At 41.5% G+C, this 18,166-nt stretch overlaps 1 protein-coding gene across 7 annotated transcripts in view; it reads right to left on the bottom strand.

The window, feature by feature from the left end:
- The window catches only part of sick (sickie), a 198,760-nt gene that overhangs the window by 60,646 nt on the left and 119,948 nt on the right, over positions 1-18,166 (bottom strand). For all 7 annotated transcript variants that reach the window (XM_032437816.2, XM_032437817.2, XM_070209235.1 and 4 more), the window contains 3 exons: positions 13,666-13,796; positions 12,413-12,521; positions 10,770-12,338 (listed from right to left, as the gene is read on the bottom strand). In XM_032437816.2, coding sequence (XP_032293707.1) covers positions 10,770-12,338; positions 12,413-12,521; positions 13,666-13,796 — 1,809 coding nt within the window. The remainder of the gene's footprint in view (positions 1-10,769; positions 12,339-12,412; positions 12,522-13,665; positions 13,797-18,166) is intronic.

Below are 18,166 nucleotides of genomic sequence, written 5' to 3'. Positions count from 1 at the left end.
AAAACGTAAAAACGTTAAAGTTTGCCGCAGTTAGCGAGGAAAAGCCGCAACGTAAACACTTTGCATGATTTAGAGCCATAGAATAGGATTGCAATATAGGAGTTAATATACGAGTCTGTAGACTATAGCATGGCATATTCTCTGGATGACTCACATATTTATAAAGCACATTATGCATGCGTGCTTCAAGGAGGACGCCCAGTCAGAGAGAGAGAGAAAGAGAGAGAGGGAGAGGTGCGGCTGCAGACGCTACACCAAACATTCGCCAGACTCAAGACATGCAGGAAAATCGATGGGAAAATGTGATTACCCAGCAGAACTGTCGACCATACCAGAGCTGGGAGGGAGAAGGGGGTCGACAGACTGTTTGTTGCGTGCCACCTTCAAAGGCGTAGCGTCTGTCGCTCTGCCAAAACTAAACAAGCTAAGCAACTTAACAAATGAGTTTATTAATGAGCAGCGTAAACAGTTTGCGATGGCAAGGAAGACTAGGTGAAATTAATGGCAGTAAGTAGGCGGTGCTCATGTCTTTCATTTAGGGGCTTACTTTGATAGATCAAGTGTTGGTTGCGTTCAGCCTGAGGACATGTTAATTATTTGTTTTGGAAAAAAGCAACAGCAAAGGATACGGAAAGTGGCTTTCATGAGATTCGCATGCACTATTCAGTATATATTTCGTTTATTTATATAAATTAAATTAATATTATAATAAGTTATTAAGAGAATATGATTTGCTGATGAGCTATCAAATTAATCATATTAAATAGCACTGGCCACGATAATTGGCAAAGCTAATATATAGTAATATATTCAGTATACATTTGTATAATATTCATAGAACAGTGTGGAATTTATACCGGATCCTCGTTGTTCAGTTGCTTGAATAACTGTTTCATTCAGACAGCTCACTAACTTGTCTATATTATTATATTTATACTCTGACGAAAAGTAGCCTATTGGTGTAATGGACATTTGTTAACATAAAGCTTATTGAAATGCCTTTCAATTCTTGCCTATGCCCTGTAGGCGGATCTAAAGGCGAAATCTATGCCTGCCTCAGTTTAGAAGCAAGATCAAACAAAATTAGTTAGATTAATAAATGATTAGCTGCGTCATAGATCAAGCCAAACATGTTTCCGTTTTGTCTATATTGCTTTTATATACAATGCAAATATAATGATAGCTACGATATAAGCTCGGACCCTCGTTGAATGACTGACTCACTTAGACAGACAGCACATCTGCCGACAACTGTTCTATGATATTATTTGAACACTCTGTTCACAAAATGAACTTATTTTGGCTCATAGACATTTCAAGCTGGGAGTACAGGTTCATCCAGCAGGACCAGGTCAAATTTAAGTCCACTATATCTCCCTCAACTTATATTGTTATGGGGTCACGTTCTTAACAATGACTTATTATTCTTATTATATCCATAATATACCTTATTCCATTCAGTCATTCGACGGAGTTTCTCAGATGCCAAATATCGAGTTCTTTTATTCGCAATCTTTGGCCTACTTCGGGCATCAATCATGATCTAAACGGTAATTACTTGGCTTAGAGATGCGTTAACCAAAGCGAGCGGCTCACACCCAGCGGCACCTGGCGCCACATGTTGCCCTGTGGCGCCACAAAGACTTAACCCGCTTAGCCTTGGTTACATGTTGCAAGAACTCGCCACCCCTCCCACTTGCAACGCTGTCGCTCTCGCTCGCACTTGAACAGTTAGGCGAGCGCTTAAAGCCGCTTAGCTCATTCTGAATTCAACTAAAGCTGAGCAGGGAAACAATTTAGCTAAGCCCCCAACTAAAGAGGGAGGCAGCTGAAAAAGGGCGAAACTCGGGAGTTAACCTATGTATGAGTCAGCTTGGTCTATAAACTGTTCTAAAATATGCACAGAATGTTGCCCCCGTCGCCTGCTGCCAGCCGCTCGCTGCCTGTTGCTGTTTTATGGCAAATGTTGCCCTTTTCTTGTTTTTTGCCTTTTTCTGGCCACAGGACTTGACAGGCTAACACCCATGTGTGTGAGTTGTGTATGCCAGTGTGTGCAGGTACGAAGATTTATGCTCAGCTAGGTTTGACATTTAAAGTAATTGCCGAAATTGGGCGACAAACGAGTGATCAAGACAGTAAATCGAAAACGAAATTCCTATTTCTTACCATGAGCTGCAAACCAGTTGCCCAACACTAACTAATCAACATACTTTTAATAAATTGTGCAAAAAAGAAGCTGGGAACTTTGATAGCCGGTTGTTTGTTGGCTTGGCAGGCAACCGATTGATTTGCTTAGCTTATGGACTGCTGCCGGATTTGGTAATGCGACTTATCAAGCGCTTTGCATATGTCGCATAATAACTCTGATGTAACTAAGCCATGTGTTGTGTGGAGTGTGAGTATGTACTGGTCGAGTGTTTGTGTTTACAGACAACCCTTTGTCCCTCGGCCCACGGCCCAGAGAGCCTTTGCAAATAGTATCCGTCGGCAGGACAAACAGTTGTGAAGTAAACAAAAGCCATGCCTGGAGTTTAATGGCCTGCAGCAGTCATTGACACTGCCCCGTTTGCTGGGAGCTGCTATTGAAACATGCCGCACAAAGATGCCTGAGCACCTGATTGAGTTCAATTGATTACCTTTACAAAGCTAAAACATGCTGATGAGCCACTACAGAACACGCCGAGAGCCCTTGTAATATGTATAGACAAGCCGCCACGAAATATGCAACAGACATAAACAAGTTGCCCGCTTAACACAACAATTTAATTGAATTTCGTTGAACTTAATTAAATGTATCGCAAAACTGAAACAAAAACTCGACTGCACTGCACCTGTACCTAAAACATATTTATTTATTTATTTTAACTTATTTACTTTTTTGATTTACTTTGTAATTATTGCACCATTTTGTTTATATTTTGAAAAATATTTTTTAAATATTTATTCAAATAATTTCACACGCGCAGCGTTAACATTTTCTCATGACAACCGCAACGCCCGAGCGTTCAAATGAGTTTCTGGGGTTGCGTCGTCGACGGCCTGCCCCGAACTGTGGCAAAATTGCCAGTTCGAAAAATGTCCAAGAGAACGAGCCAGTTCGAAAAGCATTAAAGAGAGCGAGAGAGCGCGCGAAAGAGCGAGCGCCGGCCGAGAGTCTTTATATGAAACACATGGCAAAGTTGTATGCTGAAAGTAAAAGGCCGCCAGTCGATAGAGTATCGCGAGTTGGCAGGCATCAGGCGGGGCAAGCACAGACACCTGCCCACCTGTGTGTGCACCGCTAATATTGAATGAAATAAACGAAAACAAAAAATAAAACTAGTTGATAGGCTCTGTTTTTCGCAAGTCTTTGGGCGTTTTTGGCTTGTTTGTGCGGCCACGCACAGACCCAAAGTTGCCTGGAGCATGACAAAAATTATGGAGTTCGAAACAGAAAATTGCACTTTGCGCAAAGTTTATGATGGATAAAACATAAATAGGTATAGTCTATGAATGGCATTTAAGAAGTAAGGATTGTGCTTAACAAGTTTGGCATAATAAGGTATTGTCTTGTTAAATACTTTTTTACATCTTTCAGTATTTAAAGCAAACAAAGGTTGTTTGCCAAAAAATGTTCAATCGAAGTCAGCCGAGATAAAATTCGTTGGCCAGCAATATTTGTTCACTGCTTGGTTTTTTTTCCAAAACATCAAGACACAAGACAATTCATCTATTCAAAAAGTTTCTCTACAATTTTTGAAAATTCATACAAAGTAAGGCAAACGCAATTCCTGAGCCCAATTAATTTTAGACAAGTCCCTCGACACGAGCTAGCCTAGGTTTTATGAATCCTAGAGAAGAAGCAAAGCTCATTTAAATATTGCCATCAACTAAATTAAAAAGTATTTTTATTACGGGATGTCAGTAGAAATGATTTATTTTTAGCATCGACAATCCTAGCATTTAAAGGTCCTACATTCGTTCTCATTCTTTATAAAAATATTTTATGTCAATTCAAAATGTTCAAAGAAGCGTTGAAGTGCACTACTTTTTTTTTTTAATCGCTTTCCGATTTCCTTGTATTTTAATTTCAATAAAATTTTTTTTATTCCTATTTTAATCAATTTTGTGAAATATTTTAGATATTTTTGTGCGCCCATTTTGCCGAAACCTAAAGTTTTGCATTTCATTTGTGCTTGTTGTTTTCTTGTATTCTGATTTCAGCCATCTACATACTTCCGCTGTCAGACACGGCAATATTATTCCGCCAAATGTCAAACATTGCCCATCCACCCACACAAGAAACACACACAAAAGCCGCCAGGCCGTGTCTCTTGTTTTGGCTGAAAAGAGTTGTGTGGTGGTGGTTCTTCCTGGCCAAAAGCAACAAATGGCTTTTCTTGGCAAGGAAGACAAGAAAGAGCGACAGCAAGAGAGAACGTGAGAGAGAGAGAGCAGTTGAAACAAGTTGATAGTAAAGAGCGTGTCGCAATTTCGAAGATGGAAACTCTCTTCGAACCACAGTTGCTTAGGCAGTCAATGATTGCTTAAACTTGTTTCATGTTCGACAGCTGCCCGGTTTTCAATTGAACGCCAAAAACAGTAAAAAATAAAACCAACTAAAAATTGAGCCAAGGGCGGGCTCGTTCTTGCCTGTGCGCTGCAATTTTCCAAAAAACCGCACGCAAGAAAATTCAGCAGGCGGTGCAATGAAAAGCGAAACTAGCCAATAACAAGTTGTACTCAACGTGGATGTTGTTGTTGCAGTTGTTGATTGACTAAGCAACGGCAATAGCCTTTGTTCGGTAACTCAACTAATTGGAGCCGCTTGGCATGTGCCCCACACAGAAGTGCGCCACGATTGCTCCAAAACTCATTAAACTTCAAGACGGCGACACTCAATCAGCGTACCAATCAATTGCACTTACACTTACATTTATTAAGAGAGCTCAATATAAAATTAATTTAAAAAAAAAAAATGAAAAATTCTAAAGATTATGTTAGGGCTCAAGAGGCTACATTTGTGTTACAAGAATAACTGTGTATATCATGAGCCGAATACATTATGAGCTGCATAATTATATCGAAGGCTGATATCTCGGTATCTTCGGTAAGGCGCTTAATTTGATAGATTCAGAATAAGTATATCATAGAATGTTATATCAGATGGCATTTTTAAGAAAGGAAGACAAGGTTTTCTTATAGTTTTGTGCATATATACTATATATACGATCTCTTGTAATTTGAAATTCTTATTTTAACGATACTCTTATATTTAATTTTTTTTTTTCGGGTTTATGAAAGCTTAAAGTCGATCAAAATTCAGAATTTTGTATGGATTATTTTTTGTTCACATATTATTAATATTAACTATTTGATTGGAATTATAACTTCTTAAATAAACATTTTAATCCAACATTTTCATTTGATTCTTGCAATCGGAAATTCTCGTTTTATGATTAGAAACCCCATATATAACTAGGATGGCTTTGAGGAAAAAATGTGCTTTAAAATTAAATAACCAACTTAGCTTGTAAAATTTAAATGTCCGAAAGACCGTTGTAATGGTTAGATTATTCTTTATTGCAAACTGCGAGCCTCAATTCAAAGCTAACCAACCCAGTTCGGTAGTGTATATTAATCAAAAGCTTTCGTGCGCGTTAATAACAATTGCAACAAAATATCTGGCGGCCAACTCAATGTTATTGGAAAACGATTAAGCAAAACTACAGCCAAAGATTTTGTCATGCTTCACGTCTTACTTTTGCTACAATATGTGTGTGTGTGTGTGTGTATCTGTGTGTGTGCGGGCGTTGATGCATGTCAGTTTGTGTGGCGTGTGGGGCAGCAGCGTGTGCAAAAGGTCAGTTTTAGCTTAAAGGCGGCTTACGTCGTATGCCCGTCACATGCTTTGAGCCGCTTTTAATCGGCCCGCAACGTGGGTGCAGATACCAGGAAATGCTGAAGGTGGCAAAACGGGTGCAGTGAGGGGGCGTGTGCATTTATCAATTGCAATTGCAGCAACTCGTATCTATTGAGATATAAGCAAATGGCAACTGGTTTTATCGTACACAACTGTCGACATTTTTGCAGCCTATGCCAAAAGCTTGTTGCATAAATTAATTAAAAATGTAATTATCTGATTTTAATATCTGCAACAGCTGTGAAGAAATGTTGGATATTAAAGCTTAATATTTAAAATAAGCCGTCGTAGCTAATGGCGGCATTTTGTTGCATATGAATGAAGTTCGAAAGAAGTTAAAATGGGCGGGCGTGCTATAAAAAGCTTATCCAGGCGGTTGTGTGTCCTGGCTAAATGTGTCTTGGCTATGCTATAAAAACTGCAACGCATGTCGAGCTTTCTGCATACTGCAAAGCTTGATTGGGGTGGGGCTTTATGTAAAAGCTTTTATGCGGCTCGATTGAGTAAAGGATTTCGGGAATATTTAGAATTTATTTTTAACATATTTTCAAAACTCTGGCAACGTGCTTGTTGACTTTGGGTATAACAAATTTAGAATACTTGAAATAATATATCAAAAATAATTTTTTAAATATTATCACGAATGAATAAAAGAAACAGTCACCGTGGGTGCTTTCAACTTAATCAACTTTTCGATTAAATGTTTGAGAATTTTTCCAGCTCGATTTCAATAAAACTTTATTTAAGCTGCTTTTGTCAACGCCAACAATACTTAGTTTACTTACTTAACTTTAAATCCCTTTTTTACACTTGTACCACGCTCAATGCAAACAGTAAGTTTTCCACTTGTTCCACTTAGTCCTCAAACTGCACTGAGCGGCAACAAAGCAGAAAAGGTTGCCAACTTAAATAAAGAATATGTTTTTAATGTGACAAACGCAATGAATCAATTTTCAGCAAAAGGCAGCTTCCATCCGAAACGACAGCTAAAATTTCCGCTTCATTTGAACCCAGTTTGGCACTTCACTAAAAGAGGGCTGGCCCAAAGGATAAAAAAAAAAAGGGAAAATGTGAAAAACTGCAAGCATATGGCAGTGAAGGGGGCACCCGCCCTGGGGTCACGTCATTGAACACTCGAGTGGGCAGTCCCTTTAAATAGGTAACCGTCGCGTCCGCAGGTGGACACAGACCGCACACAATTTTCGGGCCTACGGGTTCACTGAATTTGATGAAATTAATAAAAACAATTTGTATTTATTATGTCGGGTCTGTTGGGTGCGAAATTTATTTTCAATTTGCCGGCGCGTTGAGGTCAGCGAAATTTACGTAATGCGGATAAAACACCGTGCGATGAGCGTGTGGCAGATAATGCGGCTAGTTTAAAGCGAGCTTTAAAAAAAAAGAGGAAGAAAAAAGTGTTGCATTTGCAAGGGCAATCTGGTAGCTGGAATTGGAAATGGCAGCGTCTCACGCCTGAGCCATAAATCAAATGAATTGAAAAATGCGTTATTAAATAAAAGGAGCGCAAGGAGCAAGGATGCAGCAGACAGGACGAGGGACAGGCGAACAGACAGACAGACGGACAGACAGACAGACAGCCAGCCAGCCATGTGTGCACACGAGTCCGTTTGCTGAAACGCCCCTAGAAATAACGAGAGATCGACTCGTGTTGCCAATTGCGCTTGGTTCCCGACAAAATTTGCTTTTATTGGCTGAGTTGGCGGAAAACCTATCAAAATATCATATTTATAGCTTGTTGTATAAACACCAAAGCAGTTTGTTTAGCTAAACATTAAAATTGCTAAGCTTCAACTTGTTGGGAATTGGAAGTAAAGCAGGATATTTGCTGTCTGATAAGCTCCTTACACAGTTAGTTGGCTGTTTTTCGGCTAGAATTAGCTTTTTACTGGCAACACTGCTGCTAACTGTCTGCCTGCGTTGCCAGCTTGTTGAAATATGCGCCCTGCTGCATTTTGATTTACTTTTATGGCTAGACAACTGGCAACCCATTCCCGACACCCGACCACAGCTCAAGGCAGAGGCAGATAGTGAGAGAGAGAGAGAGAGAGAGAGAGAGGGAGAGAGAAGGAGATGCCAGGACATGGGCACTTGTTGGGCTTCAAAATTATGTCCTGCAGGTGTCGGCGCCGCAGCTGATTAGCTTCAGCTTGACGCTAATGCGACAAGGGGGTTGCTTCCCGCGGGTCGCGGTTGGGGAACACAGTTGCCTGTCGACGTGCATTAAAATTCAATTATTAAACATATTTTGCAGCTGCATTACGTGACCATGGCTCAAGAGCCACAATCAAGGGTCAACAGTTTGCCAGCCAAGGGCAGGTTCGCACTTGTTGTGGGAGTAGGTGGCATGGGAAGGGGAAGGAAGGTCTAAGGCCACAACTCCCGCGCTTTACTCGACGACAGCTGTGGGTATTTATAGAGCACTCGCAGTGAGCTCCCATTTCAGCGCCTCATGGCATTGCATTAATTTCACAGATCAAACGCGTTGATGGACCGAAGCTAATGAAAATGTGGAGGGCGCACTGGCCCCCCGACCAAGCCACCAAGCCCATAAGCGCTTTTTAATGAAATGCGTGGTGAAATATGGGCGGGAGCTAGATCTGACAAGTGTTTAATAAACACACAAAATTATGTTGTAGCACACTCCGTTGTGGCAGCTACCAAAATTATTTCGCCTCCTTATGCTAAGCAAATGGTTTACAAGGTGAAGAACTTAATTAGGAGCAATAAGTGCGCTCTTTTAAGAAAAAGTTCCATTTAAGTAGCCCCAAATTGGGCGCCGCCGCTTAAAAAACTGTCAAGCTTAATACAAACTCATATTAGTTAGACTACAAATCTTGTGGGAGTGTGAATAGTTTTAGTTTGGGCCCTGAAGCTTATCTAAGGCAGTCTCTTTTAAGCATACATATCTTAGGCTACAAACGGTTGGCTGCCCAACTCGTTTTCCTTTATTTTTTATAGAAAGGTACAAATATGATAACCTGCGGAACAACAGTTCTAGTGCATCCCACCTTGGCCTTTGGGGCTAATTAGTGCAGTCACATTATATACGAAAACAAGATCCTAAGATTCGAACCCGGAACATCGCTGTTTGCCTAGGCTAATTCTTTTTTCTATTTTCTTTATATATAAGTACAAATATAATATCATTTTCTAGCAAAAATTTGCCGCAAATTGGGTGCCAATTTATTAAACTCTTCTTAAAAAAATACAATAATTTGAAGCTAAACTTAAAGCTACAGCAGCTCGTCGAAGCTGTTGAGCATCCCACCTGCTCATAACTCATACGAGCAGAAAACTTCTCCCCCCAACGGCGGGTCAGAGATTTAGCCGCTCCTGTGCACACGTTCAATTCGCTTGTTAACAGCAACTCTCCATAGATACCTTTGTTAACTGAAGTGCCAAATGGCAAGTGGTTCGGTTCGAGCCATTGCTATGTAACTGCGTGAATATGTATCTCAATATCCATAAACGGAGAGTGTGTTAAGAGGGAGGGCGAGTGGAAGTGAGGCGTGGCTTACACTTTGACAGGTGAGCATTGTCAATTGTCAATTGTCAAGTTGTCGTCTGTTTGGCTGCTGTTGACAATTTGCAAATGACATTTGACAAGCCGCCCGAGGAGGAACTCAAAAACCTGAGCCCCGAGCTGAAGCCTGGAGTCAACATCAAGTGGATTTTATGCAAATTGCCAATTTGAGCGCTGGTTTCGGTTTTGGATTTGCTTTTGGCTTTGAAGAGGCTGCCAGCGGAAGTTGTTAGGGTGCTCAAGTGGCTGCCATGACAATTAACTGCTTCAAATGCCGAGTTCCTCTGCCACGCCCCTGGCCGCTGACAGCTATGCCCAGCTGCGCCTGACACCAAAAGTGTGGCCAAATTGTGCGTGGCAAACAGATGCACTCAGGCCTAAAGCCAAAGTCAAAGGGAATACTAAAGCCGGCGGCAGCGTCTCTGGCATTTAAGTGCCGTTTTATGGACTCCACACGACACACACACACATTCTCTCTCTCATACACAACATGCCACATTCGAAGACGCCGCAGAACAGGCGACAAACTTCTTGGAACCCAAAACAATACCAAACCGCACGAAACGATACTCTGGCAATTGGCTTGTTGACTCATTGGTGTCAGCTGTGGAGGAGCTGCACAGAAATGACTCATGGATTGATTGAATAACTGGAAACGAAAGTGCGGTCATTAGAGCGCCAAAATATACGCTTATGTATATAAAATCTTATACAATTAATAGTGTAAATAATTAATAACGGATAATACAGCCCAGTAAAAAATATATGCCCACAGGCGTGGATGCAATTACTATAATACAAAATGTACACAAAAGTTTACACAATTATCCGTCGATATTATAATCAGGAAAAAAAATATATAATGTGTATTAAAAAGTTTATGCAATATATATTGCATAATTTAAACAAAAATGTACTACCTCAAGCATAATCAAAATTCAACTGTTATTTATGAGAGTTAGTCTTCGTTTATATTCCGGCTAAGCTTTAAGAGCTTTTGAGAATAAGACTTAGCCCATTAACATTTTTTAATTAGAAAAACCTACAAAGCTGCATACAAAATCTTTTCCAATCGAAAAATCGTGAATTATAATTTTTGTATCATAAAAATACTTATATCTGCTTTCTTTAATTTTCAGACAGAAAATAGAATCGATTGTTTTCTCTAAGAGGCCTATAAAATTGTAAAAAAAAAATCAATTTCTTAAAAGAATTCTGCATTTATCAATTTAAAAAAATTGAAATTAATATGAAATTTTTTATTTACGCCCACTTTATAAGAAATTCTTGATAGATATGATTGAGAGATGCTTGTGCACTTACCGTTCCTCAATGGTTGTTGGTAGCTGTGTTCTGGCTCGCATCATGCTGAGAAAGTGTTTGCCATGGGCGACACCGCCCGTTGATCCTGTGCCGCCCAAGCCGCTGCTGCCCTCGGACAGATAGCCGTTGTCGATGTCATGATAGCGACTGGCCGCAGCAGAGCTGCCCACTCGCAGCGCATCCCCGTCGCTGCAGTAGCCCTGTCCAATGTCCGACTCGCAAAAGTCCAGATAGGATTGGTGTGGATGCGGTTGTCCGCCGCGTGCGCCACGCGTGGGCAGCGTCACATGCGAATTGTAGCCGCGCAGCAGAGGGCGCATGGGCAGCACCGAGGAGGCGGACGAGGAGCTGGCTGTAGAGGACGGCAGCTGCTCCTCTTTGGACTCGTAAATGGTGCCCACTATTTTGGAGGGTATCGTATGAAATTTGCTGGGCGAACCGGTGGGCGTATTGGGCGCTGAATTGTGCATTGGACGCTGCAACGGCAAGCGCGGCGACTGTGCCGCATTAAGAATATGGGGACCCGCATTGTACTCCAGTTTGCGTGGTGCACTAAGCGCGGATTTCGGTGGCGGCAGACGGCTGCTGCCATAGATGCCGCCCTGCTGCGGTGTGCTGGGCTCGCTGAGGTAGCCCGAGCCGCTGCCAGAGTAAACAGCTGATATGTGATTGCCCGAGGATGAGGGCGGCGGCGGAGGCGGCGCATTGGCATAATATGGAGGCGGTGGTGTCGAGGGCAAGCCCTTGAGGATATGTGTGGCTTGGCTGGCAGCCGATTGCTGCGGCTGCTCCTGTGATATGTTGCCCTGATTGTTCGATATGTCGCTCGATTCACGCTTAAACAGCTCACCGGAGCCATGGGGCACGCCCAGCTGCGGCAACTTGCTGGTGCCTTTGATGGCCGCAATGGGTTTGGGTAGGCCCGTGCCGCTGGGACTGTGCAGGAGCTGCTGCTGCTGCTGCTGTTGGCTCTGACTCTTCAGCGAGCACTTGGAATCGGATTTGGAGTGCAGCGAGGTTTTGGAAGACGTCTTCAGTGTATTCTTCTCGGCATTTCCGCGTGCCAGCGTATTTTTGCCCGCACGTCCCATTGTGGAGCTGCGCGATTCACTGCCCGAGAGCGTCTGTTGCTCCTCCTTGTGCAACGAACGGGCCGGACTCTTCTCCTTCTTGTCCAGCTTATTGGGTTTGCCTTGATCCTTCTTCTGCTGCGCCGCCAGCAGCTTGGACTGCTTTGTGTTGTGCTTCTGTTGGCTCTTCTGTGCGCTGACACTAATGCTTGGCGGCTTTATCTGCGAATTGTGTCCATCGTTGAGGCTCAAGCTGGAGTCGGAGCGTTCGGAGCGCGCCGAACTGAAGCCCGAGGAGGAGGAGGTGCGCTTCGATTGAATTTGCGTTTTATTGGATGCAACTGCTGCTGTCGCATTTGCTGCATTCTGTTGCTTCTCCTTGTTGAACAGCTTCAGCTTGTCCAGCATTGAGTGCTTCTGCGGCGCAGTGGGCGCATTCAGGCTGCTCGGCGAGGGAATGCCGCTCTGATGACTGCTCTTCACACTCGGCGGACGCAGGCTGCAAGAGAATTGAGAATGAGAGAGTGATTAGTCACAGTTCATTTGGGCAACCTGACCAGGTACATCACTTACCTGTTGTTGTTGCCGCTCTTCAGACTCTGGATGGTGTGATTGCTGGTGGGCGGACTGTTTGGACGGCTGCTATTAAAATCGCTGCCGCTCTTGCCCAAGCCCGGTATGGCTGTGGAGAAAATAAAGATGAAGAATAAGTTAAAGAAGCAGAATGCTGAATGTGAGTTCGTTAATTCCTGTCTGTCTGCTCCCGAAGCGGCGCCCACTTGAAGTTGTCGCCGGACAGCTGACATTTCAAAGATGTCTGTCGAACAGAGGCACAGCCAATAAATCAATGCTAAAGGCCAAGCGGACATTAAACTTAATTAATTACTGTTCGTGTGTTGGATGGTGAGAGGGGGCGGAATGGGATAGGTAGACAGGCAGATTTACTGGCACATTTACAGAAGGTCTCACGCACGGCCACATAAATCTTCAAAAAACCAAGTGAAGCCTCTCAAAATATGATTAAAATTATATTTCAACTTTAATAATTCCAAAAGTAGTATAATTACAGTAAACTGAAACTTTTATTATTGGGAGAATCAATTTTAAATAAATCCCATACACAGGAGTTACTCGTGTAGCTATTTCCGTCTCTCTGTTTCTATGCGAACTATGTGAACTAGTCTCTCAGTTTTAAAGTTCTTCTATGGCCAAAAAGATTATGGGCTTCAACATTGCTGAACTTGGGTAATTACAAAATATATAATAACTACAACTAGATAATTATTTCTCCTCATTAAATGATTTATTAGCAGCTCATTTGCTGGGTTAGATTAAAGTCTGTGATAAAGTTCCTTTTACGGAAAATTCCCAACGGGATGCTGGCGCTTAAGGTGGCATCCATTTAAGACCTCAAATCAGCGCCACACGCATTAATTACAGTTTGTACCGCAGCGACAACAAATCAACTGCAACAAAATATGCGCAATGAGGCGCTTTTTTGAATAGCACGCGCCTCCATTCGAAGCACTACAGCCCCATCAATGTATACCCAGGAGTGCTTTGATGATGTGCACGCTGGGAATGGAACACGAGCCAGGTCGAGATTGTTACCCCTTTACGACAAAATCCTGGAAACAGCAAGCGTTGTGCTAAGTGCATTGGCATGCTCCGCTGGGGGTTGTTTGCCTGGCTGTGGACCCAAAAATTTGTTTGTGCCCGGTAAACAACAGAGTGCAGCCCTGCCCAGGGGTTGATTTTCTTCTTTTTTTTTTTGAAAAGCATTTTTTAATAAATTTCCCAAACCAGCTGAAGTTTATTTTACTTACATGGCGTATGATTCGGAGTCGGGGGCAGCGGGCGCACCTTGTCCGGTGGGCAGCGACGCTGGACCATGACAGTCGCGGGCAGCGGAATGGCTGTGCCGCCATTGACCTTCGTATAGGCGGGCGCGATTTGTCTGTAATGAGCAGAAATATAAGTTTTAACATTAATAAAGAAGTAAGCAAAATATAAGAGTTAAAAAAATGCATAAAATACAAACAATATGCTGTGGAACCGCAGGCTCATATCTACTTCTAAATACGCTTGGGTTTATGGGCTTGTTTTTATGGCAGCCGCCCACGCGGCTCTCTCAGGCCGTAGAACACATTTACAGCTTGTCTGGGGCGTGATTTGCATGAGTTGCGGTCACAGTATCTGTCAGATACATTTTGCCTTATACTTATCATTAACAATTTATACAAACTGCGACATAAAAATAATTTTACACTGCCCTGAACGTTGATAAATTAATGAAGTTGCCGGCGAACCCCTTTTTCTTTCTGCTGCCAAAGAACTACACAAAAAAAAAACGCTTGGCAATTGCAGTAAACACATTTTTACAACATTTTTACGAGGCGATTGCGCGAAATGAAATAAAAGACAAGCGTGCCCATAAATTTGCATATCATTGCGAAAAGATACTTTTGTATCTGGCAGTCGTTCGCCATAAAGAGCGTAGCTAAGTAGGCTTCAGACGCATCGCTTGATTAGCCGTCGACGTCATTTCAATGCAAAGTTGTGCAATTAAATCTAATTTTGCGCTTTTATTGAGTCAATTAAATTTGATTGGTAATTTAATTTCATTCAAATTGGCCTTAAAACTATTTCATAAAAATCAAAACTAATTGGACTTAATTTTTAAGAAGTCAAAACTAAAAAAAAGTTTTAAAACATTATCTTGGCCATTTTTAAAATAAGCGTTCAAAATATTGAAAAAAGAAATATCACATGCAAATCGAGACGTAAAATGCGATGTTTTATTTTTAAAATCATTAAATCTCCGTTTTATGTAAGTTCGTATTAAAAGCCTTTGGGATACGTTGTAAAAATACTTTTAAATGGGAAAGGGAGTATTTTTATTTAAAATAAGAACATAAATGCAAATCACAATACATTAAAATGAAAAAATAAAAATTTTTGTTTTAAAATGAGCCTCAGAAACTTGTTTCTGGAGATTACAAGCCGAAAAATTTGTAAAAAGAAATATATAAATATAATAAAAAAAAAACATTTGTTCTTGATTTTATTTTGCATTACGGCAAAGTTTACAAGAAGTAAGTTAGTGAATATTTAAATTGCAATTTACAATTTAGTTTTTTTTTTATAATAATATATTTTCTACTCTACTTAAATTTAAATGTCAATTAGCTTCCAGCTAACAACATTTTTGAAGAGCTTATCTTAAGTTTCTTAGCCACTCTTTTAATAAAATTTAATATTATTATGCAAATATATGAAATTCAGTTTGAGTGCCTTTACACACACATACGCGAAGCAGGAAAATGGCTTTTCCCCTTTCCTAGCTACATTTTTTTGCAATTACTCAAGACGCTGATTAAAAACGCAAATAAAGTAATAAAAGAGACTGGCGCAAACTTTTAATAAGTCGCGCTCATAAAGCTTAGCAGGGGGCGCAGACAAAGCCCAAGCTAAAAGATACATTTGTATCTTATGGCTGCCTGGCACATTGTTGTTGGCCATTAATAAGGCAGGCTAACAAAAAAAAGAAAAAGCTGTACGCAACAATTGTATTAAATGGAGAAAGAACAGCTCATAAAAAACAGAAGACAAGCGCAACACAGACAAATGAAGTTGGCAGCTGCGTTGGCATTGACTTTCACGTTGACTTTGCTCCTTTGGCGGAGATCTTTTGGTCCTGTTGCTCAGCTACTGCAAATTAAATACAAGAAAGCGCCCGCTACTTTCGGCTGCCTTTAGCTGCTTTCGTCAGGCGTCTGTCACGCCGTTTTCCTTCAGACTTTTCCAAATTACTTTTCATATAATTTTATTTGCATTTTATTGTTGCGATTCGCTTTTCCGCCAACATCTTTGGCCATGTTGCGCTCTGTTTGCCAAACAGTCGTCAAGTTAAAAGCCAAAGCTGTCTGCCGAGTTTTATTCGCTTCGGCAAGGATGTCGATTGTCTGCATATGTTAAAAGATACAAGTTCCTACAATATGTCTATGGCAGCAGGCAGCATGCAGCTGGGGCAACATGTGTGCGAGGGTTGCTCGAAACTTTTATACATATATGTACACTTGGATAATTATACGATATTTTAAAGAGACAATAAAAACTAAATCAATTTTCTTGTGCTATCCCAGTTTTTGTAGAAAATTTAAAAATTTAGTTTTTAATTCATTTCTTAGAAACTGTGTTAGGTAAACTATATTGGGAAATATTTACTCATATTCTCTCTTAGTGCCGCGCAATAAGAAATTTGTGTAAGTTCTTATTTTTTAAATCATTATTATTTTTAGGCAACCAAAATAACATATTTATATTATTAGCGAGCAACCAATAAAAAATCTACTCTATTTTCAATTACTGTTCATTATTTAAAGAGCAACCCTCATTGCATGGAACAGTTTCTTTAAGCAACAGCAGCTTGTTAGCTGCAACATGTATTCAGAGTATCTGCAGCTTTGCATCTCTCAGTTTCAGGTGTCGCATGTAAGTTCCTGATGCGCGGGGCGCCACGTTTTCTGTTTCTGTTTCTGTTTGCATTTCGCGCAAATTGAATTTTGCGTCTTTATTACGCATTTTTGATTTGTAGCTGTGCGCAGATTTTTGTTGTTGTGCACAGTCAAATGTCTTTGACCTTTGCTGTGCGAGCGTGTGTGTGTGTGTGCGTGAATATGTGTGTGTGTCTCATAATAGCCTGACTGCTGTTCCTGGCTCGCTGGTGGCATTCACCTGTGCGGCACGGCCCACGCAGTGGCAGTAACAGTTGCAGTAGCTGTTGCAGTTGCATTTGCCAACGCAGACCAGTCACTGAGCATTTCCGCACAACTGCGGTGAGTGTGGGGAGGGGGGAGAGCCAACTATAAAGCGTGTCGTTGACGGCATTTGCTTGTATAAATATGAAAAAGTTCCCTATTACCCGCGCTGCCCTCCCCCTTTGGGTGGGGGCAACTCCACCGGCTGCCCATTAGTTGCATTTGCGTTGCATGTTTGTTGCTTTTGTTGCTTTTGTTGCTTTTGTTGGCGCACAATGTGTCACTCGAGTTGCATTTGTCATGGCAGCAGCAGCTTCTAAAAGCCAGACTCCAAGTGCGTGGCAGGATCCCGGCGGAACGACGGCCCCAATGACTCTGGAGCTCTGCCCTGACCATTTTGGGATATTGCCAGTTGCCTTATACGAACCGCGGGCGTTGCAACTCTTTCGCTTTTATTATGGCTTACACATACTTGCGATTTGTTGCCAACGCCGTTTATGGTTAGCTTTTTTTTCTCTGTTTGTATTTCAGCTGGGCCCTTGACTTGGCTGCAGCAGATGCCGGAGATATCTTTGGGCTTATTTGTTATACTTCAAGAAGATTGACAGGCGATAGGAAGAAAATAAATATTCCATGCCTAGCCGGAGAAAGGCTGCGTGAATATTAGTTTAGTGTCCGAGCCGATTTAATGCAAACATTGGGTCACAAATTATAATATTTAAGGCCAGGATTTTAAAAGCACAACTTTTTTATATTTCAGCGAATCTGAAATCTGCTTTTCCTAACTTCTCCCTACTTTTTAATTAAAATATTAATAAACACAAAATGTTCGACTATAATTCAGAGCAGTATAATATTTATAGGTTTAAGTTCCGCTACGTGAATATATAAAAAACAGGAGTCGCAACGTGAAAGGAGTTATTTACATTTTTTTTTCTTGTGATAAGTTTTCATCTGTTATGAGCTATCTTTAATATTTTGGGAAAGTTTATCGTAATTTAGACAGCACACTTTCACTCGGCAGTAATTTAAGCTGCTCACAGCTAAGTTAAGCTGTCTTTGGGTGCATTAGATAGTCAACTAGCACCTCCAGCAACTGGCCAAAGCAATTTCTAATTTATCTTTGTAGCCCAAAAACCTTTTGAACCTGGCCACAACTGTTGCCATCGCCGTTGCGGCCGTTGAGGTGCAGTTTATACCGTTAAGCTCAGAATATATTCATAAATTTGCCACAGCAATTTTACTGGCTACCGCGAACAGCCCGTTCGACCGCCTGTCAGCCACAGTCAACCGATGCAGACAAGAGGAGGAGTGGCAGGAGTCAAGAAATTTATGTGAGGCTGTCTGGCAAAGAAGCCACCCGACAAAAAAAAGTTGCCCAACTCATGAGCCGCTGGCTCCTTGTTGAAGATTTCTTGTTGTCGGTCTGCGGGTCGTGCTGGCTGTGAGCATTTTTGAGTAGGTGTTGAATGGTTGATAATAAGCGTAATTATGTGCCATTGATATGCCCGCAGGAGTGGCCAACTGTTAGAGATTACTCCAACAGCAGACAGCCGAAGATCAGTTC

This window comes from Drosophila virilis, chromosome 4 (genome assembly GCF_030788295.1).
Source record: "Drosophila virilis strain 15010-1051.87 chromosome 4, Dvir_AGI_RSII-ME, whole genome shotgun sequence".
In the NCBI taxonomy this organism is placed as follows: domain Eukaryota; kingdom Metazoa; phylum Arthropoda; class Insecta; order Diptera; family Drosophilidae; genus Drosophila; species Drosophila virilis.
The sequence above is the reverse complement of the archived record's forward strand: the minus strand, read 5'-3'. Positions and strand labels throughout refer to the sequence as shown.